The sequence below is a fragment of the Pongo pygmaeus genome, chromosome 6 (assembly GCF_028885625.2).
Source record: "Pongo pygmaeus isolate AG05252 chromosome 6, NHGRI_mPonPyg2-v2.0_pri, whole genome shotgun sequence".
NCBI classification, from domain to species: Eukaryota; Metazoa; Chordata; class Mammalia; order Primates; family Hominidae; genus Pongo; species Pongo pygmaeus.
Window position 1 is genome coordinate 38,211,983 of NC_072379.2, and position 25,185 is coordinate 38,237,167.

General features: G+C 40.8%; 1 protein-coding gene across 1 annotated transcript in view; it reads right to left on the reverse strand.

Moving 5' to 3' along the window:
• Window positions 1-25,185, reverse strand: part of ABCA13 (ATP binding cassette subfamily A member 13) — a 492,269-nt gene that overhangs the window by 228,718 nt on the left and 238,366 nt on the right. Inside the window, exons 40-42 of the mRNA XM_054496702.2 lie at window positions 20,638-20,795; window positions 18,723-18,953; window positions 3,410-3,515 (exon numbers count right to left, since the gene is read on the reverse strand). Of these exons, the coding sequence (XP_054352677.1) occupies window positions 3,410-3,515; window positions 18,723-18,953; window positions 20,638-20,795 (495 nt within the window). The remainder of the gene's footprint in view (window positions 1-3,409; window positions 3,516-18,722; window positions 18,954-20,637; window positions 20,796-25,185) is intronic.

Genomic DNA, 25,185 nt, shown 5'->3' on the forward strand with positions numbered 1-25,185 from the left:
GTTGCCTGGGCTGGAGTGCAGTGGCACGATCTAGGCTCACGGCAACCTCCACCTCCCACGTTCAGAAGTTTGAGACCAGCCTGGCCAACATGGTGAAATCCCATCTCTATTAAAAATATGAACCCATTCTGGTGTTTTTCAGGTTACAATAAAATGAAATGGGACTTTAATAACAAAAAGGAATTTAGAAACTCACAAATATGTGGAAATCAACACAACCTAAATAAGAAACGAAAGAAATCAAAAGAGAAGTTTAAAAAGACTTTGAGATGAATGAAAAATGAAGATACAACATATCAAAATTTAGAGGATACAGCTGAAGCAATGCTTAGAGAAAAATTTATAGCAGTAAATGCTTATTATTATAAAAAACAGATCTCAAATTAATAATGCAAACTTCCACCTGAAGACACTGGAAAAACAGAGCAAACTAAATCTAAGGTAAGCAAAAGAAACAAAATAATAAAAATTAGAGCTGAATTTCATGAAATTGAAAAGAGAAAAATCAATAAAACCAAAAGCTGATTCTGTGAAAACATTACCAAAATTGACAACACTTCATCTAGATTAACCAAGAAAATGGAGAAGATTCAAAGACTCAAATTATTAGAAGTGGAAATGAAAGGTGAAACATCACTACAGACTTTTTTTTTTTTTAGATGGAGTCTTGCTCTGTCGCCCAGGGTAGAGTACAGTGGCACAATCTCAGCTCACTGCAACCTCCGCCTCCCGGGTCCAAGCAATTCTCTGCCTCAGCCTCCCAAGTAACTGGGATTACAGGCGCCTGCCACCACGCTCAGCTAATTTTTTGTATTTTTAGTGGAGATGGGGTTTCACCATGTTGGCCAGGCTGGTCTTGATCTCCTGACCTCATGATCTACCCAGTTCAGCTTCCCAAAGTGCTGGGATTACAGGCGTGAGCCACCGCCCCTGGCAAACATCACTACAGACTTTTAAAAAATAAAAGGAATTATAATTGATTACTATGAACAATTGTATGCCAATAACATAAAATAGCATAACGACTGAAATGAAATGGACAGATTCCTAGAAAGACACAAAACACTGAAACTGATTTGAGAAAAATACAGACAATCTAATAGCCCTACATCAATTAAATATTTGAATTAATAATAATAAAAAAACCTACCCACAAAGAAAAGCCCAGACCCAGAAGCCTTCACTGGTGAATTCTACAAAACATTGAAAGAAGAGCTAATACCAATTATTCACAAACACGTCCACAAAATAGAAGAGAAGGGATCACCTCTCAACTCATTCTGTGAGGTGAAGATAACCATGATAACAGCGCCAAAGACATTGCAAGAAAATTGCGGACCAATACCTGCTATAAAGATACAAAAATGCTCAACAAGATACTAGCACAATAAAATCCAGCAATATATGACATGACCAGGTAGAATTTATCCCAGGAATGCAATGTTGTTTTAACTATCAAAAATATACCAAATAAATAAATAAATAAATAAATAAATAAATAAACAAAAAACATATGATCATCTCAATAGATGCAGAGAAAGCATTTGACAATATCCAACACCTTTCATGATTAAAAACACTCCACAATTAGGAATAGATAGAAACATCTTCAACTTCATAAAGGGCATTTATGAAAACCCAGTTACCATTCCACTTAACTCACACAATTCCATAATTAGAAATTCTTCCAGCTCTAGAAATAAAATCTGCCCAATTTTAATAATGGACAAAAAATCTGAATATGATTTCTCCAAAGAAAATATACAAATGGCCATGAAGCCTATGAAAAGATGTTCAACATCATTAGCCACCAGTGAAATGTAAATAAAACCCACAATGAGATACACACTAAGGTGTGTGTCACATCCACTAAAGTGTCTGTAATCAAAACAGCACATAATAACAAGGGTTGGGAGAATGTGGAGAAATTAGAACCTTCATATACTACTGGAGGGAATGTAAGGTGTGATCACTTTAGATGACAGTCTAGCAGTTTCTCAAATGATTGAAACATATGATTCAGCAATTTCACTCCTAGGTATACATGTAAGAGAAAACATATCCACAAAAATTGTGTACATAAATGTTCATAATAGTATATTTGCAATAGTAAAAAACTGGAAACAATCCCAAATGCCCATCAACTGGTGAATGGACAAACAAAAATGTGGTATATTTATACAATGAAATAGTTGGTAATCAAAATAAATTGAGTACTGACTGGCACGCTGCAACATGGATGAACCTCAAAAACATTGTGCTGAGTGAAAGAAGCTAGTCACAGAGGGCCACACATACTATGATTCCATGTATATAAAATGTCCAAAATAGACACATCTATTAGAGATTGAAAGTACATTAGAGGTTGCCTATGGCTGAAGAGATGGGGATTTTGAGGAGTGATTGCTAAGTGACACCAGTTTTCAGAGTGATGAAAATGGTGTAAGGTTGATTGTGGTGATGAATGCAGAACTCTGAAGAAGCTAAAAGCCACTGAATGGTCCCATTTATATGAGTGAATTGTGTGTTACGTGAATTATATCTCAATAAAGCTGTGGGAAAGAAAAAAGATATGCTTAACGTAATCATTAGGAGAATGCAAATTAAAACCACAATGAGAAACTACTACACATCTATTTTAATAGCTAAATTATATGTTTTTCAAATCTGATACTACTAAGAGCTGAAGAGGAAGTACAGCAATAGCAATTCCTACAGTTGCTGGTGAGGATGCAATTTGGGAAACATCATAAAAGGTTATAACATGTTTAATTCTAGTTACTTATTCACGGGTTCATGTGCCTGGTAGACTGAAATCTCTGAAGGAAGGCTCTTAGATTTATTACCCTCCACATCCCTAGAGCTCAGCTCAGGGATCCTTGCTGAGTTGCTGCTAATAAATATGCCAGGAATTGGACTGAACTGGAGCTTCAGTCACACACCTAGATACCAAATCTGGATTCTGTTCAATCATTAAAGCCTGTAAAGGAGGCTGCATACAAAAGCTGAAGCCGTGATTTGGTCCCAAACGGACAGAGGTTGCATAAAGGCAAAGCCCACATCCAGGGCTTTGTTAAGTCATGCAAATCCATTACCAGGAGGGTGTCTGCACATAAGAGGCACACCACGCAGGTAGGCCAGATCAGTTTGTTTGTGATGAAGGTAAACCAAGTCCTGAAGAAAAGATAAATGTGTCCTATAAACACACAGTTTTGTTTTTTTTTTCAAGCCAGGATAAAACTCAACGTTTTTTTTTTGCCTCTGACGTGTATTTACTTGCCGCCTCACTATGCACTCACATCTCACTAACTTCAGAACCTTGCTATTCAACTTTTAAAACAACGGATGTTGAATAAGGCTGGTGTCATTGTTCCTCCAGCAGAAATGCAAGAAGCCATTCTGTACTTACAGTAGCCAGACAGATGTCCGGTAGGCCTATGGTTCTGCAGCTCTGACTCAGTCCCCAGGGCAATGTGAGATTTCTTAGTGGAATCTTGCAAAAGCATCAAAAACACCTTTCAGGAAAAAACAAAAACAAAAACAAAAACAAAACAGCCATGTATTATTTTATGTTTCTATACACATCGCATTTCTTTTCTTCTGCCTCAATTGCCTAATCTGGTTGTGACAACATATGCCAAACACACCCCATATATTTCATTTAGCCATCCACTTAATTGGCATAACTCTAAGACTATCTAGGTCTCAGCAAAACAGGCTACCCATAGGATGCAAAGATGAATGAAACTTGACTGTGAACTCCCAGACCCTCATGGGCTAGTGGAGGCTGGTCAAATGCATAGGCAGTAATAGGCAGGGAGGGGACAGATAGCAACACAGTGTATCCAATTCAACTTAAGTTTGTGACTCACTGTACCAGCATCTTAGGAATTCAGAGGTGAATCAGACAACAAAATTGCAATGCTCAGTTTACTTACAGTAGATAGGATCTCATACATAAAAATCCCCATTAAATGTGTGCTTTCCATGGGCTATGATATATGATGTCACTAAGGTAGTTAGTCAAATAACTTGCTTGAAGTCACTTCTTGGTTAGTAGTGGAGGCAGAAGTCCAACCTCAGTTTATTCAAAGCCAAAGACTATGACTAAAATAGCAAAAATAAGGTAAGAAAGCAGAAGCGCGAGCAGACACAAAGGGAAATGAGGTGGGTTGGAGACATCGAGGCCCTTGAGCTGCACCTGGATCGCTGGCAGGGATTTATGGAGTGATGGAAAGAGAATCTCTAAAATAAACATTGGGCAATGCACAAGAAGCATAAAGGTCAAGGAGACATCGCCCTGCAGCAGCACAGTCCTAACTGCTGGAGCTCCACTGTTGGCAAGATGCGGGCCGGCTCTGTGTCTGCAGGCATAGGGCTGCACCACCCAGAGTGTTGGCTGCCTCGTTGTATTAATAAAACAGAGATGATGATCACAGTATCTAAAGTTGAGTAGATGATGGCTGTAAAGTGCCAGGCACAGACTCTGGAAGCATGCAGTAAGTCTTCTATTATTCATGTGGTTAGCCAAGGTTTCCTGAACATCCTCCGTGGGCCATGCACAAAGCTAGGCACTGTGCATTGCCACTCTGTCCCTTAGCATCATCCGTGCAGGTGCTTCCATCACCCCTTCCTCTGCACATATCCATAGAGATATCGGTCCCTGGCCCTGGCCCCTCTCCAAGTGACTCCTGCTGGGCCAGTGTCACTGTCCATCCAGCTGGTACCTCACACCCAATGCCCTGGGTAGTAAAGTCCTATACCTGCATATACAGATCTCAGCCCACACTGAGCACCCTCCCTCACTTCTGATTTCTCCACACGACCTCACCATTCTGATTCCTCTAAACAAGCAAAAACGTATTGACTGTCTCTATATGTTCCTGAGGAGCCCCCAACCACAGGGAAAGATGGGGGAAGGCACCAGAAAGAAGAAGCCATGAGCAAACAAGCCTTCAGGAGAGGCATGCAATATCTCTGCACGTGGTTAATTCGTTTGCATGGAATCCTACTGAGCAAAATCTGCATGAGTAGCACTAGTGAAAGGTCAGATGCAGCTACCTTCATGTGAAAGATAACCCTTTGCTGATTCCCAGTAAGACCCCAAGGAAAAGCTGCAAACCTCACTACTATTGCAAATAATAACAAGAAGAATAATGATTAATAACATTTCTGAGTGTGCGCCAGCCACGTGACCTTGGACACATTATTTTACCACTCTTTAACTTAGTTTCCTCACATGATAAATGGTAATAAATAAGAGGCCGGGCGCAGTGGCTCACGGCTGTAATCCCAGCACTTTGGGAGGCCGAGGCGGGCAGATCACGAGGTCAGGAGGTCAAGACCATCCTGGCTAACATGGTGAAACCCCGTCTCTACTAAAAATACAAAAAATTAGCCGGCCGAGGTGGTGGGCGCCTGTAGTCCCAGCTACTCAGAAGGCTGAGGCAGGAGAATGGCGTGAACCCCAGGGGCGGAGCCTGCAGTGAGCCGAGATCGCGCCACTGCACTCCAACCTAGGCGACAGCGAGACTCCGTCTCAAAAAATAAATAAATAAATAAATAAATTAGACATATTATAGGATTGTTGCAAGCAGTAAATGCATTTATATATAAAGTTATAAAAACGATGCCTGGCATGTAGCACACTGGCAATGTCTGGTCTTAACAGTAGCTAGATAAGGATGAGTAAGTGTAGTAGGGTATATGTGCTGTTTCATCATGTAATTCTCAGATCAATCTGATGAGATGAGTACTATTATCCTCGCTTAAGATGAGGGCACTGAGGCTTAGTGCAGTAAGTCTTCACCTAGTACATTTATAGGGAATTAGATAGGAAACAACAGAGATAGTGAAAATCAAGAATTATTCGTTGACTAAAGATTTTCCTTTACATTTTATTCTAAATTGAATTTTCATTTAATGGTCACATTTAACTATGATTATATGAAGCATACCTTGATAACTAAGGCATTATTGATAACAATCTTCATCCGTCCTTTTTAAATTTTCCTTTTCTAGCCCCTCTCATAAAAGGCCATAGTTGTATGTGGTGGGGAGGAGGGTGTGTGTGTGAGTGTGTATAAACATGTGTGAATGTATATGCACATGTTTGAATGCACACATTTGTGGGCATGTGTGTGTTAGAGGAGGAAACAGAATAAGGACAGAGTTTTTGCCTTCAATAATCTCACAGATCAGCAGGAGATAAAATCAATTATGGTATGGCACTAAGTACCGGGGTACAATGTGTCTGAAAATTCTGGAACTTTGCCTATGAATAAAGGCAAGCCTAAGACAATCAGAATGTTATGTGTGCCATCAAGTGGCAACTCACCTTAACTGCAGGCAGGCTGTCCGGGAGGCTCTGAGAATTTGACAAAATGTCGAAGTAGCCCAATTAACAGAGAGGGCAAACAAAGGTTACTCTTTTCAAAAGCAATATGACATTGATCACTGTAATCAAAGATCTGGAGTCTTGATGGCAGACTTTGCCTTTGTTATTTTGCATTATAATTCTCACACTGAATCACACAGACAACAACTGTAAAACTCCCCTTGGCAAGTATTTCAGGTAACCCTAACATCCAGAATAGAACATTACCCAGGGATTTAATGAAAGAAAACTTATAAGAAGGCTCCTAACATTTCACTGAATTCTGGACATAGAATTTCCACATTATATCATTTTACAGTAAGTCCTCACTTAGCGTCATCAGCAAGTTATTGTTCACAACTGCAACTTTAAGCAAAAGGACATACAGCAGGTCCTCAAATAATGTCATCTCATTCAATGCCATTTTGTTATAATGTTGACGAGGGAAAAAAAGTTGTTTTGCTTAAAGTCTTCGTTTCCAAGAACCCATCAACAATGTTAACTGAGTTCTCACTGTATTCCTTCTTATCTGATACATACTTTCCAGCAATATTTAAATCAATATTTATACTGAAAGGTGTTCTTCAGGTTTTCTAAAGTAATTCAAATAAAGAAACGTAAACTCTTTTTCATTTCAACAATTATGAGGAGATGCAAAATACTGCAAAAATATTCTCATTAAGAGTATAAAAGTCCTGATCAAAACATATAAACAATCTTCCAAAAGAGACAGAAATAAAGGTTAGGCAACTGCACAGCAAGTGAATGCAGGCTAAACATCTAATGTCCTGGCTACACTTTCCAATTTAAGAAGAATGCTGCGTTTGTGCATTTAGTATGGAATGACATTATTTATACACATGTCTTCCTCCTCTTTTGATGGTATTTTCTATCATTGTAACTGAATGTAGGCCATAAGCCAATTCAAATGGACCAAATAAGACCTACACCTTCCCACTTTCATACAAAAGAAGTAGAATATTCTTTTCAATCTTATCTAATGTTTTGAATTTCACTGAAATTACAAGCTTCTCAAGTCAAAGGACAATCAAGTTGGTCAAATTACTCATTAATTTTTAGGTAAATTCATCACACAAAGTAAATAAGAATAAAATAAGAAATGATGAAATTATGTCTGAAGGACACTAACTAGCATGAAAGTAATTTAAAATGTAACAAAAATATGGCTTTAAAAGCAATGCCTATGGTGTATCCACTCTTTCTTTTCAAGGGACAGTAAATTCAAAAGTTTGGGGATTCTTCATTTGGGGATCTACGTCTCCTTAATTTAAAAGAGCTTTGAGGTCTGGGCATTTATGACAGCCCAGTGTCATCTCTACACTGATTGTGCTATCAATCCCTCAGCCATGAGTCCTATGCCCCATCCTTTTGGGTTCTCTGTTTAAAGGGTGTTGTCAAGCAGCTTGAGACCCCAGATATGATCTACACTTAAAGTGTCAGTTTGATGGATTGTGTCCTGGAGATGGTAAGTGCAAGGTACTTTTTTGCTTAGATGCTAGAGAAATTTATGAAGCTGACCAAATTTTTGTAAGACAAGGACAATGGAACCCAGCTGAGTGATGACTTGAGCAGAGGAAGAATTTCCAAACTTGACCTACATGTAACATAAGATGTACTCTTTCCGTTTCCCCAAAGTGATTGTTTTTTAAAGAAGCAGAAGATGAAAACACATGGACAACTTAGATGATAAGAAACACTAGAGGTACTAGCAACTGCTCTCTAAATATGGGGTCTTGGGCAGGGCTGTCCCCTGACATGTTAACACAATACATGCAGCAAGATTTGTTATTTTACAGGAGCTTGTATGAATTTCCTATCACTGCTGTAACAAATTACCACAAATGTGGTGGCTTAAGACAATGTATTTAGTATCTTACAGTTCTGGGGGTCAGAAGCCTAATATGGGCCTTCCTGGGCTAAAATCAAGGGAGAATATACTCCCTGGACTTTCCCAGCTTCTAGTGGCTGCCAATATTGTTTGGCCAATGGCCCCAGCCTCCATCTTTAAAGCTCATCTCTCCAACTGCTGCCTCATCATAACATCACCTTCTTCCTCTCTGACCTTCCTCGATCCCCCTTTGATGTATCCTTTTGATTACATCAAGTCCACCCAGATAATTTGGGATATCTCCTGACACAGGCCCATATGGGTAACATTTACAGGCTTCAGTGATAAGGACGTGGACGTTGCTGGGGGACCATTATCCAGCCTATCCTAGAACTATCACACCATCAACACACCTTTGAAACAAGGGCTGTTGATTTGAGGTGTCCCTGGAGACTACAGAACAGGAGAAGTTGGTAAGTAGACTAGAAAATTTTGGAGTCCAACACAAAATGAAAAAAATTTCAGTGTCTGATTTTGGTCAACTCATTACCTTTTTGGTCTCTTCGTCTCTCAGTTTGCTTATTCGTACAAGGGGAAGATTAAAAGACATAAGTTATAAAAGGTCAATTCTAGTTCACACTCAGGCTCTGTGACACCCTACAACACCTTGTTATAAACAGAATGCAAAGAATGGGTCACAGAACTCCAGTCAAAGGGCTGATAGCACAGTAAGTGTTAACAAGACAACAGGCTGTCTGCATAAATGCTTAGACCGTGAGGTTGTTCTAAGTTAAGAAGACCTTAGCCCCCAAATGAAGAATCCTCAAAATACTGAATGTATTGTTCTTTAGGAGAAAAAAAAAAAAAGAAAAAAAAACAACAAACAGGATGTCACATGAAAGAAAAAGGGAACAAGATCTCTCAAAAAAGTGCCTGCTTCCTTCTCTTCTTTCCTCCCTCTTTCTTCTTTCTTTCCTTTCTTTCTTTTTTTCTTTTCTTTTTTTTTTTTTTTTTTTTTTTTTTTTGTAAGAAAGATGCCAGATTAGGGTTTGGGGCCAACAGAAAGTGGCAGCTGAAGTGGGGCAGGTTCCCACAAGAGAGCATGTGAGTAGAGCAGCAAAGCAGTGTGGAGGCCTTGGAAGATGAGCTGCACACAGGAGGACCGAGGGAAAAGGTAGCATAAGAATGAGTAAGTCGAGTTTCTCATTATCAGAGAAGGGCGGTACAAATAAGGCAAGAGGAAACACTAAATGAATGCTGTGTAACTGGATTGGAATTAGAGATGCCATGTGGAGTTGAACCCCTAGTTTTCTATTTATGGGCAGAAAGAGAAGCAAAAATAGAGGTGGATCTTTTACCTTATCCATGAGGGAACCTCAGAGCAGCAACACTCCAATCACCATGAGCATACTGAGCAGCCAGGATTTCTTGGAGAAATGGCTGATTCTAGAGCCAGGGCTGGGAAAGAATGGCAATCCTAGAACATCTTGTTTTGTCAGGAAGCAGGAAAATGCTCCAAGAATGGGAGGCATGAGTTAAAAGGCACAAAAACCAGCTTGAAGGACCTCCCACTGGCTCAACTTGGTATGACATGAGCCTCAAAGTAAATAATGACCCTACTGAATTGTAACTCACTGAGTAGAATAGGATGCTATGAGTGGCTCCTTATATAAATAGGTCAATGGGGTAAAGAGAGAGTTCTTTCTTACTGGACAATGCCAACTAAAACACACGGAAGGAATGATGGAATTAGAAAAATCACCACTTGGCAAGTGCCATAGTAATAATTTTTAATTCTGGCAAGGAACATCAGAAGATGCTAAAACAGGTGGGTGAGAAAAGGGGAATTTACAGTCTCAAAATATGTCCTCAAAAAAAAAAAAAGAGAGAAAAGGAAATTAACTTAAGAGTGGGGAAGACTGGCAGACACCACTTTCCACTTTACCTGGGAAAAAAGATCACCTCACTAGCCATAGGACAGATCAGCCTTGTGCAGCAGGCAGCTAGGAGCAGTAGGACACAGCGTCACCCCTGGAACATGCCAGTGAAAACTGCATAACCTGACCAATCACAGCAAAATAGAGCAAACCCATATTGAGGCTCATTGTGCAAAATACGTGGTCTGGACTCTTCAAAAATATTGAGGTCATGAAAGTCAAGGAAACTGAGGAATTCTTGCAGATTGACAGTGACTAAAGAGGCATGCAACTGAGTGCAGCTCGTGATCCTGGACTGGATCCTTTTGCTCTTAGGGACATGAGGGGCACAATTGAAACTTAAATGGGCAAAGATTGTACAGGAATTCTATTTTCTTAAAAATTGTTCTAAAAAAAAGTCAAAAAAAAAAAAAAGATCAAGCCCTACATCTGAGGCCCAGGCTTTACCTCTTAATGCTGTGTAGGATGGGGCAGCTGAGTTCATGCACCCAAGGAACTAGCATCCAGAACCTCCTTGGCAAAGATACAAAGGGAACCCACTAATCAGTATTTAGCAAGCTGGAAGGAAAGAAACTTCCCATCTCAGGCAGGCTCACCAACCTTTCTAAAACATTACTAAAAACTTCAAAATTCTTAAAAAATACACTGCAAAAATTTACTCTGTTTGCATTATGCCAGAAAGTTTTGTCTTGGCTTCAGAGATTGCTGAAAATATATTCCACATGCAAAGCCAAGTCTCTACCTCTCTATGGTCCCATCCCACACAAAGTAAACATTGTAACTTGCCAGTATTGTCCTTAGGTCCAAGCATTGGAGTAGAAAATACAGATGCCTTAATGAAACTGGTGACTATCATGATTTCATTTTAAATCTTAATTTCACTAGTTTGTAGGTAAAGTTGGAGATCATAATTTATAGTAAGTGTATTGCAGTTTAGAAGTAAAATATGCTTTTTAGCTGAAGAGCTCAACTGGAGAGTTAATTGGCAGGTCCTCCTCACTCCTGTAAAGTCATCAGGCAAAATGCAGATGAAGGAAGAGAAAAGCACCCTCAGCACTACAACAGCCATGCTAGCCGTGGATCAGTAACAGACATAAGAAAGGAAAGTCAATGCTCGCCAAGTGTGAAGAGACAAAATTGGTTGAGACAGACATTTTATAGCCTCTACCAAACAAAAGAAGGTTCTCCAAAAGCCCCAATCATTTTCCGATTTAAGATACCTTTCTCAAACAGCTCTAAATATACCATTTATATTTTGTTAGATCTCATATACATTGTATATATATTCCAGATTCTTTGCCCATGGTTGCCCTTAGAGGGATAATTTCTTTCTTAGCATCCGTGTGTGTGAGAGATGTGGAGAAAGAGAGATACGTAAAATCTAGTAAATCAATATTTTTTTAAGACCTATTATGTGCAAAGCACATACTAAATGTAGAAAGTAGAAATTACTATAAGAAATTGAAGAAACATGTACTACATCTCCAAAGTAATTGAACAACTTGTTCTGTTGCTCCTCACTGACTAATGAGGAGTTCTTGCTGTTCTGGGGTGACTAACAGCAAGAACATGAATCCTGGATTTAAAAAATTGCAGAGGCATGTTACATGGAAGAATTATTCTTCTCAGCAGGTGGTGGGGATGAAACTCCTCTGTACTTTGATTGGAGTGGTGGTTCTACAACTCTATACGTTTGTCAAACTCATAGTGGATTTTACTATAAGAATTTTACATATGAAGTACATAAATATATATTTTTAAAAAAAGAGGGCAAAGAGGAGGAAGACTGAGAAATTTCCAAAAGGAATACAAATGGGTAAAGTACAAATACAAATATTTTGTAAAAGAAAGGTGACTACTAAACAGAAATAGAGATATTTAAGGAATATAGCATAATATGGTTTGGATCTATGTCGTCACCCAAATCTCATGTCAAACTGCAATCCCTAATGTCCAAGGTAAGGCCTGGTGGGAGGTGACTGGATCATGGGGGTGGAGTTTTCATGAACGGTTTAGCCCCATCCCCCTTTGGTAGTGTATAGCGAGTGAGTGAGTTCTTGTGAGATCTGGTTGTTTAAAAGTGTGTGACACCTCCCCACTCTCTCTTGGTCCTGCTCCTGCCACATAAGATGCCTGCTCCCTCTTTGCCTTCCACCTTCCATCCCCAGAAGCAGATGCTGTCATGTTTCCTGTACAGCCTGCAGAACCTTGAGCCAATTAAACCTCTTTTCTTTATAAATTACCCAGTTTCAGGTATTTCTTTACAGCAATGTGAGAATGGACTAATACATAACATAAAAAGAATTTTTAGAAGTTATTCTATAACACAAGGTATTCTGTAACATTAAAATATAGACAGATTAAAATATAACAGTGTCTAATCTGAAAATACACCACTGCACATGTGTTTTGGATATAAATAGTAGAAAAAATACTGATAATTCCTCATATTTATGTCACAATCCAGCAATATGTAACCTGCACTCAGTGTTAATTATATGATTTGACCTCAACAAAAACTGTGTGTGGAAGATAGGGAAGATAAACCTACTGTAGGGATGAGAAAAATGAAGTTAACAAAGAGCTCTTAAAACTCAACAATAAGAAAGCAAACAGCCCAATTTTTAAAGAGTGGGCCAGAGACCTAAACAGACACCTCACTAAAGAATATATTCAAATGGCAAATAAGAATATGAAAAGTTGCTCCACATCATATGTCATCAGGAAAATGCAAATTAAGGCAGCAGTGAGATACCTCTACACACCTACTAGAATGGCTAAAATCCAGAGCTCTAACAGCACCAAATATTGGCAAGAATATGGAACAACAGAAACTCCCATTCATTGCTGGTGGAAACGCAAAATGGTGCAGGTACTTTGGATGACAGTTTGGCAGTTTCTTACAAAACTAAAGACACTCTTACTGTAAGATATAGCAGTTGCAGTCTTAGGTATTTACCCAAGTAAGTTGAAAACTTATGTCCACACAAAAGTCTGCACACAGATAGTTATAGCAGCTTTGTTCATAATTGCTAAAACTTGGAAGCAACCAAGATGTCTTTCAGTAGGTGAATAGATAAATAGACTATGGTACATTCAGCCACTGAGATATTATTCAGTGGGACAATGAAATAAGCTATCAAGCCATGAAAAGACACACTGAATATTTAAATCCATGTTACTAACATAAAGAAGCCAAATTGAAAAGGCTACAAGGGTTGTATGATTCCCAACTCTGCAACATTCTGGAAAAGGTAAAACTACAATGACAGTAAAAAGTTCAGTGGTTGCTGAGGGCTGAGGCTGTGGGCAGGGAGGAATGACTAGGCAGAGCACGAGAGATTTTTAGGGCAGTGAAACTGTTCCATATCATACTATAATCGCAGATACATGGAATCATACATTCATCCAAACCCACAGAATGTATAACAGTAAGAGTGAAGCCTAATGGGCTGGATGGTGATGTGTCCATGTTGGTTCATCAATTGTAACAAATGAGCCATTCTGCAGGGATGTTGATAGTGGAGAAGGCTGGGGGCAAGGGAGGCAGAGGGACACGGAATGCACAATTTGTGCATTCTGCTCAATTTTGCTGAAAATCTAAAACTGCTCTTTAAAAAAGTTTTTAAAATTAAAATAAACGTGGTTCCAGCCTAAGTGATTTGTCCAGATTGTCCCCGACAGCAAGTGATGAAACATAAATGCAAGTGTCAATGTTATTGCCCTGATTCCCAGGCCCTTCCCATGGCAACCATGGGTTGAAGAAGTTATGGGGCAGCAGGCCAGTTAGGAAATCCTAAATGTGACTAGAAGGCACTGGGTTTCTTTTGAAATGTTGAAAAGATTGAGGCATATGAAAAAAAAGCATCTAGGACACAAATGCATGTCATCATTTGGGGACTCTGTCATTTGACCCCGTCACAGATCTTGAGGGTTAACCCCCTGGACCCAGTAATTGCACTTCTAGGAATCAGTCTATGGAGAAGCTGGGGGTCCCTGTTCTTCAGCCTTGCATGGTCTCAATGGTAAAATCAAAACTTTAGAAACAACCAAAGTGCCTTAAAGCAGGGAGGGGAGGAACTACATAAGGACACATTTTTATAAAAGAAATTATGTCACCATGAACATCGTGACTATGGGAAAAATAAAAACTGTTCAAGATAAATATTGTGAAATGGGTAACTCCTGTTTAAAAAAAAAAAAAAGGTATATGCAGTGATGCAGTGAGATTTCAAGACTGGTTTAGAATTCTGAGCATGGAAGGACTGAAGTACAGCAAGCTCTTAACAGGCCCGAGCTCTGTAGGGAAGAAAGTGGGGAAGGGGCAGACATCAGAAGGAGAAGCATGGACATGGGTCTGGGGGAGGTGGGAGGCTGGACCTGTGGCTGGAGGGTGAGGAAGCAAAAGGAGCAGCCTCTAAACCCCAAGACACACCCAGGTTGCAGCTCCAGCCTTGTCCTCTGTGAGCGCCTGCAGGAGGCGTCCCTTGGTGCTGGGGCACTCTCCGACTGGGGCTCTTCCCAGGGCATCTCATGCAAGTCCCTATCAAACAGAACAAATGTCGTCTGTCTGTGTGTCACGCGCTGCACTAGAAGTTTCTTCCCTTCAACGCTATGTTGTGGTTCCTTCCATGATTCCCAACCTACAGGTAAGGGCGCCAAGGTAGGGGAGTCATTCCGCAGTGAGGGAGCACCATGCATGGTCAAGAACGCAGACCACTCCCCGTGGCCCTGCAGGCTCTGTCGAGGCCCAGCTCTCTCAGCACCCCAGGGGATGCAGAAGGAAACATGGAAATCTCAGTTTCTATTCCTAGGCGGAACGTATCAGACATAAAGAATTCCTCATATTTAAGACTGATAGGAGCACTGGTGGCCTCTGTGGCCACAGTGACAGTTCTTTAAGTTTCAACAGGTTGCAGCTTTGTAGAGGCCTGTCTAAGTAGATTTTTACATTGATTTATCTAGTTTTTACTAAAATAACACTTATAAAGGAGACAGTGGCTTTAAAAGATTCTGCAGATAATACGAGTAACATAAGCACAGCAAACACGAAACAGCACAGCTGACACTTTCTTACTCCTATGGGATCTTCATTTTAGTCTCAGATGTGACTAAAAATTCAGACAGACCTGAAAATTAGGGAGGAAAGAAGGATGTAGGCAGGAAGAAGGAAGGGAAGCAAAAAGAGAGAGGTAGGGAAGGAAGGCAGGAAGAGAGGGAGTTACTAAGAAGAATACTGAAGTATCTTATTTACCTGTGCTATGGTTATGAATAAGCCTCTCCCTAAATGTATGTTTTACCTTGAGATATGATTGATTGGTCATATATGCCACAATAATTAACAAAACATTTAAGAGCTAAGCATCCACCCGTGATATAAAGGCTTTCCTCACCAGTTTTTCTTTTCTGTGATATTTAAATTCATAAAATATTGAAGCAAAATGTTCCACAAAATTTCACTCTTCTTAATAATAAAAATTAAAAGTATTACCAAGGATTTCTCTTTTATTAACAACAAGCAAAATGCCACTTACGTAAAGGGAACACCCACTCTTCCTGTCGCATGTGTTTAATTGTAAATCAGTAAATACATTGGGGGTGAACACTCATTATTTCACTGATAAGTGTGCTTGGTCCATATTCCCACGGCATCTTCCTCCCTGCCCTGAGAGTCCAGTGAGCTTATGAATATGTTCAATTTATCTGTACAAGACACCATACAACTAGTAAACAACCGGATTAACCCGGTGAATGATTAGAGAGACAGACATGAACATAAGAAGCCTGGGCTTTTTTGACAATTTCTCTCTATAACCCAAAAAAATATATATTTTATTTTTCTTTTCCAAGTGACCCAGGATGGCAAAAACTACCCCTGGAAGCAGCACCTCCTTCTGTCTGTAGGGAAACTGACTCATGCCAGCTGACAGCTCTTAACTGTCCAAATGATTAGCTTCCAATATAATATTTGGACTTGTTATTCACATTTAAGAAGATAGTGACAACTGTGGTGCCTGACATAGCTGCATTCAAGTATGGTGCTTTAGTTAGCAGCAGGCCTGTAAACCTACATCCTGACTCATGCAATCTGGGGAAAAGGGGCTTAGGAAATTCCTTCTTGTTCTACATTGGCCCAGGGAAGACTGCTGTCTCCCAAAAATTCCTGGAGGAAAGTTGCCTTTTGGGGGCATAGATGTTATTTAATTCTGTGGTCACTGCAAAGCTATGACAGCAACGTCTCATGCAATCCCACTGTAAGTGAGAAAAGCCATTACCATTTTTGACAGACAGATTTGTTCCAGGCATTTAACCATTATTGTTACTCCTTGGGAAACCATGCAAACTGTTCTGATTTTTCCATTTTAAAGATCAAAATCTTGGTACCAGGTGCAGTGGCACACACCTATAGCCTCAGCTACTTGGGAGGCTAAGGTGGGAGGATCACTTGAGCCCAGGAGTTCCAGACCAGCCTGAGCAACACAATGAAACCCTGAACATATATATATGTTTTATTAAATATCTATGTATTATTATATGTAATATATGTATATGTATGTATATTATATGTTACATATGTATATTATGTGTAATATATATGCATTATTTTATTAAATAATATTATTTATTTTATATTAAAAATATAGCTGGAGGAATATTTGGAAAGGCCCAGCACATCGTTCGCTTAGAAAACATTTATTAAGCAACCACGAGTGCTAGCAACTGTCCCGGGCACTGCTACTATAGAGGTGGGCAGAAAAGATACAAGCACTCACAGATCTCAATGTCCATGGGAGAGACAAAGAAGCATGCATAACAAGTTGGGAGAAGTGTCATGAAGAAAAGCTTCAGAGTGCAGTGAGGGCGGGTGGGGGGAACACGGAACAGAATTGATGCTGAGGAATCTGGGAATCCGCTGCAGAGGCGCCGTTCATGTCGAGACTTGAAGAATGAAAATAGGAGACAGTCAGACAAGAAAAGATGCAGTGACCGCATCCTTTGGCTTTAGAAAACAGCTCCTATTCATCATGTGTGTTTGTTAGGCTGCTTTTTGTTTGTCTCTTGCACTGTAACTTGCTCTATTAAAACGCAGTGGGAATTGATGGACTCCAGTCCTGATGATGCATGGAATACAGAGCATCAACCACAAAGGCATGGGCTCATTTAGAGAACTTGACTAACTATCAGAAACCCTAGGTCTAAGTAGAGCTCACCATTTACGACCTTCGTGATTTGGGGTAAGGAAATTGGCCTATGTGAGCCTCAGCTTACTCAACCTTAAAATAGGAATAATAAGTTATGGAGTTTTGGGGGAACCAAATACATTCTATGTATAAAAGCATTTTGTAATTTTTTTTTATGTTTCACAATCTTTTATGACTATTTATTCCAGACAAAACTTGTGATGGGGGCTACTTGGGACCACACTGATTTATCACACAAAAGATAGCCTTTCCTCCTGCATCACTAACCCAAGGAATCAATTCCAAAACACAACTGAATGTTCAGACTTTGACTTTTGCAGATTTTTAAAACCTTTAACTTGCAGTACTCGATTTTTTGAAAACCTGTGACATTTTATATGAATAATAGCAATGTAAAATTAGGGCTCAAATACTGTCCACACAGAGAGCCAACCTCAAGAACCCCAAACAAGGCATGCCTTAGGTTGGGTCACACAACATAGCAATGTCCTCCTGGAGGAAACACCTATTTCTGCCTGTTGTTAAGTGTACTCTATGAAGAACCCACATGGAGTGGTCTCATCCACCTCAGATCCAGGTAGAGAAAAGTGGGACCTGGGGGATGGGAGCTCACCAGGCATGCAGTGTTCCCGTGCTAAACCCTCTCACATCACTGATACCCAGCATGGGGCCAGAGGCTCCCAGACAGAAGCAGAAAGAGGAGGGCATCTCTACATGAAGAATTACAACCAGCGATCAACCACTACTGACAACTGTTTAAACACCTCATGATTCTGAATTAAAGACACCAAGCTTCTCAACTATAAGAATGCTAAAAGAGGCCGGGCGCATGGGCTCACGCCTGTAATCCCAGCACTTTGGGAGGCCGAGGCGGGCGGATCATGAGGTCAGGAGATAGAGACCATCCTGGCTAACATGGTGAAACCCCATCTCTACTAAAAGTACAAAAAATTAGCCAGGCGTGGTGGTGGGCGCCTGTATTCCCAGCTACTCAGGAGGCTGAGTCAGGAGAATGGCGTGAACCCGGGAGGCAGAGCTTGCAGTGAGCCGAGATAGCGCCACTACACTCCAGCCTGGGCGACACTGCGAGACTCTGTCTCAAAAACAAAAACAAAACAAAACAAAAAAAAGAATGCTAAAAGAATGCCATTTCACTTAAAGGACAATCGCCACCTGTCAGGCCTGTTAAGTTCGGTTATTGGCATCTAGTATGCTACCAATCAGAACTCAAATGTAAATAAAAGTACACACTCCTCCCCTTTACCCACATCTCCTCCCCTTTACCCACATCTCTTCATTTAATGTGGAATGGCCAAAAAAGCATAAATAATTAAAGCATGCTTCAGTTTTCTCAGTACCTCTTCTAAGGTGGTGTCTGAGATCCCATAGCCCGTCAGGTGCAGCTGATGCAGGTTCTCATCCAGAGCCTGGAAGAGCCCTTTCAAGCAGGCCTTGTCTGTGTCCTTTGGAATGGTGTAGGTCAGCTCACTTCCACTGCTGTCTTTGAGAAATGCTTGTGGAATATAGATCTTTATCAGGGATGTAACACAAGCCATGTCTTTCAGATCATGGGCCTCCAGAACAGAAGGCTATCCATAAAAAAAAGGAAAAAAGAAACCAGTAAGGAATGTTAATCCATACATACATCAATTGATTTCATGTATATCCATAAGCAAATTATTTCAAAACTCCATTTCAAAGCTTAAATGAAATATCACACTTAAGCAATAGGCATCTCAATGACATCTTGTATTTTTTTCTTTCTTTTTAAAAAATATAAACCTGCAGTGATAAACCTTGTGAGGCCACACCCACATGCCCCCCAACATGCCCGTCTTAGCTACTGGGCCTGCCATGGCCAGCCTCCAGGGGTTTGTTTTCATGAAGTGCCCCCCGTCCACTGGGAGAGTCACAAAGAGATCCTGGGCCTAGCATTGAACAGCAGAAAACTGGGTTGAAGGGAGTCTTAAAAGGGAGACAAGAATTCTCAGCCAAAGAAGAAAGGAGCCACCTGGGGATAATGACATTCATGCTGAATGAGAGAGGAAGCAAACAGGAACCTTGGCTCAGAGGTCAGGGAAGACTTTTCGTGGGCCACCAAGGGTCAAATACAGTCATCAAGAGTGGAGAGGTGACTTCCCACACACCCTGAATCCCAGCCCCAGAGTCACCACTTCCTGCCCCCGGTTGACACAGGCAGTGATGACTACAGATGTGACACAAGTTCAGCCTCTCAGGCCAGACTCCACTTGCTCCATCCCCTCACTACTCTCCTGTATTCTGGCAAAGTTTTAGCCTCTAGGAGGGTAATATCGTTGTCAAAAAAATATTTCTAGGCCGGGCATGGTGGCTCACGCCTGTAATCCCAACATTTTGGAAGGCCGAGGTTAGTGGATCACCTGAGGTCAGGAGTTCGAGACCAGCCTGGCCAACATGGTAAAACCCCATCTCTATTAAAAACACAAAAATTAGCCAGGCCTGGTGGCATATGTCTGTAGTCCCAGCTACTCGGGAGGCTGTGGCAGGAGAATTGCTTGAACCTGGAATGGGAGGTTGCAGTGAACAGAGGTTGTACCACTGCACTGCAGCCTGGGCAACAGAGCGAGACTCCATCGAAAGAAGGAAAGAAAGAAAGAAAGAAAGAGAGAGAGAGAGAAAGAAAGAAAGAAAAAGAAAGAAAGAAAGAAAGAGAAAGAAAGAGGGAGGGAGGGAGGGAAGGAGGGAAGGAAGGAAAGAGAAAGAAAGAGAGAAAGAGAAAGAGAAGGGAAAAGGAGAAAGAAAAGAAAAGGAAAGAGAGAAAGAGAAAGAGAAGGGAAGGCAAGAAAAAAAGAAAGAAAAGAAAAGGGAAAGAAAGACGGAAAGAAAGAAAGAAAAAGAAAGAAAGAAAGAAAGAAAGAAAGAGAAAGAAAGAAAGAAAGAAAGAAAGAAAGAAAGAAAGAAAGAAAGAAAGAAAGAAAGAAAGAAAGAAAGAAAAAAGAATATTTCTAGAATACCTAGGTCATATACTTCCTGGCCCTGACACTCATAGCAGCTCCTGTTATCTATCAGGTAATTCTGACTCCTCATGTATTTTATCCTGGTGGTCAAAATGCATGCTTGGGTTCCCAGAAGCTTGCTCCCTGCACAGGCCGGGGGCCACTTATTTTGGCATGTGGGCCATTGTGCACAGAAGGCCTCCACTGAGACATTATTACTATGTAACTGTCACCACTTGTTTCTTATGCCACACACAGAAATGGGACTTCAGTAAGATGGAATGGTTGCACTCCTTACCTGCCTCGTGAGTGTCAGGCGGAGCCCCTGGCCATATGCCTCCTTCAGGCAGAAGGGAGGACCGCAGCACCTGAGCCTACCGTGCTGGAGGATGGCCACGCAGTCACTCAGCGCTTCGGCTTCGTCCAGGTGATGGGTTGTGAAGATGATCGTACGACCTGGGTCCAAGCACAGGGTGCATCAGCACCAGGAGGACAAAGGCCCCGGGAGGACCTTCCCTCCTTTCCTCAGGGTGGTAGATCCAGGGCACAATTTAAAGATCCTCACCAATTTTCAAACTGAAAAAAATTGAAATGCGTCCTGCAGGAAGGACTTAGTCAAGGCCACCTTGCCAATTCAAGGCCCTGAAACTCTTTTCTCTACAGTAGTTTCCACGGATCTCCCATCCCCACCCCCATGAACCAAAGTGGGTGCTCTGCCAGGCATGGAGAGTGAAACTGGGGGGCAAAACACAGAGTGCTTGTGCACAGCCTCCTGTTCTCTCTGTCTTTAAAGCAGATCACTGAATGAACAGAGAGAATAAATTAAAAAAAAAAAAAAAGCTGGGTGGGTATCTCTCTCCTCAGATACTAAAGTCCTCTTCCTCATCCTTTTTTTTTTTTTTTTTTTTGAGATGGAGTCTTGCTCTGTCTCCCAGGCTGGAGTGCAGTGGCACCATCTTGGCTCACTGCAACCTCCACCTCCCAGGTTCAAGCAATTCTCCCACCTCAGCCTCCAGAGTAGCTAGGACTACAGGCGCATGCCACCATGTCTGGCTAATTTTTTGTTTTTGTTTTTGTTTTGGTATTTTTAGTAGACATGGGATTTCATCATGTTGGCCGGGCTGGTCTTGAACTCCTGACCTCTGATGGTCCACCCACCTTGGCCACCCAAAGTGTTGGCATTACAAGTGTGATCCCTCTGTGCCTGGCCCTCCTCATTCTTCTTTGGATGACAAGGGAGATGTATGCAGGGAAGAGGCTATATTTTATGGAAGTGCAATTGAATAAGAAAATCATAGCACTGAGTTAAGGCAGAAATCAGTGATAAAAAAGAGGTCTGAAATGGCCATGGTATACATTGATACCCTTTGGAATCAGGGATGATGTAACCACACGTATTCATTATTCCAAGTAGCAGCATCAGAACACGCAATGCCTTCCTGGAAAAGCTCACAGTAGCCATGACCCACAGAGAGGAGAGTATGTTGTGGGTGATGGGCACAGGGAGCCAGGGTGGAGGGGGACTTGGGTGTTCCTGGCAGGAAAGTCATCAGTGAGCCCAGTGGGCATGGCTTCCTTTGGCAGAAACCAATATTAAGTTCAAATGTTTTCTCTAAGCATTCTAACATCTTGTCAAGTTTTACGACTTTTGCTTGGAAAGAAGAAGCCTCAGATTTGGCTTTAACAGAGCAGAGGCCAAAGAAAATAGAAGATATTTTAGTGAAGTTGATTCAGTTATGTAAAAAGATGTTGCTGCTTTTAGCTGCGACACTCCCTATTGGCTTTCACTGAGCCCCATTCAACCTGTTCCGTTTTATTAAATAGAAAGAAATGCATTGATTGATTCTTGTTCCAAAGGTAAATTTTCAAAGAGAGAAGGCTAAACATGTCTTTAACTCTACTCAAGTAAATGTTTGAGGTTGTTAATATGCTAATTACCCTTATTTGATCATTACACAACATGTTCATGTGTCACAACATCACACTGTAACCCATAATTGGAATGTAGATGGAGCTCAAGGCCATCATGCTTAGCAAACTAATGCAGGAACAGAAAACCAAACACCGCATGTTCTCACTTATAAGTGGGAGTTAAGTGATGAGAACACATGGAGACATAGAGGGAACAACACACACTGAGGTCTACCAGATGGTGGAGGGAGCGGGGAGGGAGAGGATCAGGAAAAATAACGAATGGGTACTAGGCTTAATACCGGAGCAATGCAATAATCTGTACAACAAACCCCTGAGAAACAAATTTACCTACATAACAAACTGCACATGTACCCCTGAATTTAAAATATAAGTGAAAAAATCAAAATAATAAACATATGCAATTATCATGTGTCAATTAAAAACAAAATACAAGTAGAAAAAATAACAATAATAGAGGAGACACCTTAAAAGACTAAGACTTTCAATACACTAAAAAAAAAAAAAGATGCATTTACAAAGAAACTATGGAATGTAGATCCAAGGGCAATAGAGCTTGAAGGTCCACAATGACAAGTTCTTGCACATATATGTCCCTGTCCCCACGCCCAAGGCCAAGCTCCTTGCATGTTAGACCTTTGAGGCTAAGAAAATTTGCTTAATCCCTGATCTAGGATTAAAGGCAATTTAGATCATCTGATTAGAGCTATCATGTAGTTCAGATGATACATTCCCATACAACAAAGTCTAAAAATAAAAGTCAACTAGAATCTAAATTCCCAAAAGAGAAGCAAAGAGTAGAATGGTTGTTGCCAGGAGCTGGCAGGGCAGGGAGCAGGGAGGGAGGAGAAGGAGAGAGATGTTAGTTAAGGGATACAAAGTTTTAGTGAAAAAAGATGAACAAACTCTAGACATCTACTGTACAGCGTGGTGACTACAGTTAGTAATAATGCATTATATACCAGAAAATTGCTGAGATTAGATCTTAAGTGCTCTCAACAACAAAAGGGTAAGTATGTGAGGTGATGCACATGTAAATTAGCTTGATTTAATCATTCCACAGTGTATACGTACATTTGTCCCTTGGTATCTGTGGAGCATTGGTTCTAAGACCACTGAAGATACCAAAATCCCTATGTAAAATGGGGCAGTATTTGCACATAACCTAAGTACATCCTCCCATATACTTTAAATCATCTCTAGATTACATATAATACCTATTAATAATATAATGTACATACCATTTAAATAGTTGTTATATTGGGAGGCCGAGGTGGTGGATCACCCGAGGTCAAGAGTTAGAGACTAGCCTGGCCAAGATGGAGAAACCTCGTCTCTACTAAAAAATATAAAAATTAGCTGGGCGTGGTGGTGCACACCTGTAATCCCAGCTACTTGGGAGGCTGAGGCAGGAGAATTGCTTGAACCCAGGAGGCAGAGGTTGCAGTGAGCTGAGATTGTACCATTGGACTCCAGCCTAAGAGACAGAGCAAGACTCCATCTCAAAAAAAAAAAAATAGTTGTTATACTCTTATTATTTTTATTTGTATTATTTTTATTGCTGTATTATTATTTCTTATTGATTTTCTTTCCCTGAAATTTTTTTTTTTTGAGACAGAGTCTCACTTTGTCACCCAGGCTGGAGTGCAGTGGCACAGTCTCAGCTCACTGCAACCTCCACCTCCTGGGTTCAAGTGATTCTCATGCCTCAGCCTCCCAAGTAGCTGGGACTACAGGCATGCACCACCACACCTGGTTAATTTTTTTGTATTTTTAGTAGAGACAGGGTTTTGCCATGTTGGTCAGGCTGGTCTCGAACTCCTGACCTCAGGTGATCCACTTCTCTCAGCCGCCCAAAGTGCTGGTATTACAGGCATGAGCCACCGTGCCAGGACTTTCCCTGAATATTTTTGATCCGAGGTTGTTTGAACCCATAGATGCAGAACCCATGGATATAAGGAGTCAACAGTGTATCAAAACATCACTCTATACACCACAAATACACAATTTTCATTTGTCAATTATACTTTAATGAAGCTGGGAAAATAAATAAATAAATAAACTTCCAAAGAATTTCGATTAAGTTTGAAGGCGTTTGACCCTTGATGACTTTTTAGTGGCTGTTAAGGAAATTCAAGACACATCCAAAGCCTCAGAGAGCAATATATATATATACATATACTTTTTTTTTTTTTTTTTTTTTTTTTTTTTTTTGAGACGGAGCCTTGCTCTGTCACCCAGGCTGGAGTGCAGTGGCACGATCTCAACTCACTGCAACCTCTGCCTCCCGGGTTCAAGTGATTCTCCTGCCTCAGCCTCCCAAGTAGCTGGGACTACAGGCATGCGCCACCATGCCCAGCTAATTTTTGTATTTTTAGTAGAGACGGAGTTTCATCATATTGGCCAGGATGGTCTCGAACTCCTGAGTTCAAGTGATCCGCCCATCTCGGCCTCCCAAAGTGCTGGAATTATAGGCATGAGCCACCACGCCCGGCCTCAAAGAGCAATGTTACTGTTTTCCCCAAGACACTGCTTGACTGTTTCTCTCTCTGATTCAGATGATATGTTCTTCCAAAAGCTGCGCTTCCCACATTCACCCCTTGTCTATTTTAATAATAATAATGATAACCTGTCATTGATTGAGCGCCCACATGGCAGATACAGAGCTGTGCACTTTCACATACAACTGTGCACTCTCACATCCTGTGAGATGGTACAATTGTCTCTATTTGCAAATGAGAACACTGAAGCTCAGAAGCATTTGATCATTTCTGCAGGGTCACATGGGATTTGTAGAGCAAGCGCATACCCCAGGACAGAAATTTAGTTGAGATGTGCCAGTTTTCACTGGTATTTTTGCTTCCTTATTTATTTTTCCATGGGAGACACAGAAATACTGGTACCAGGGCTGATC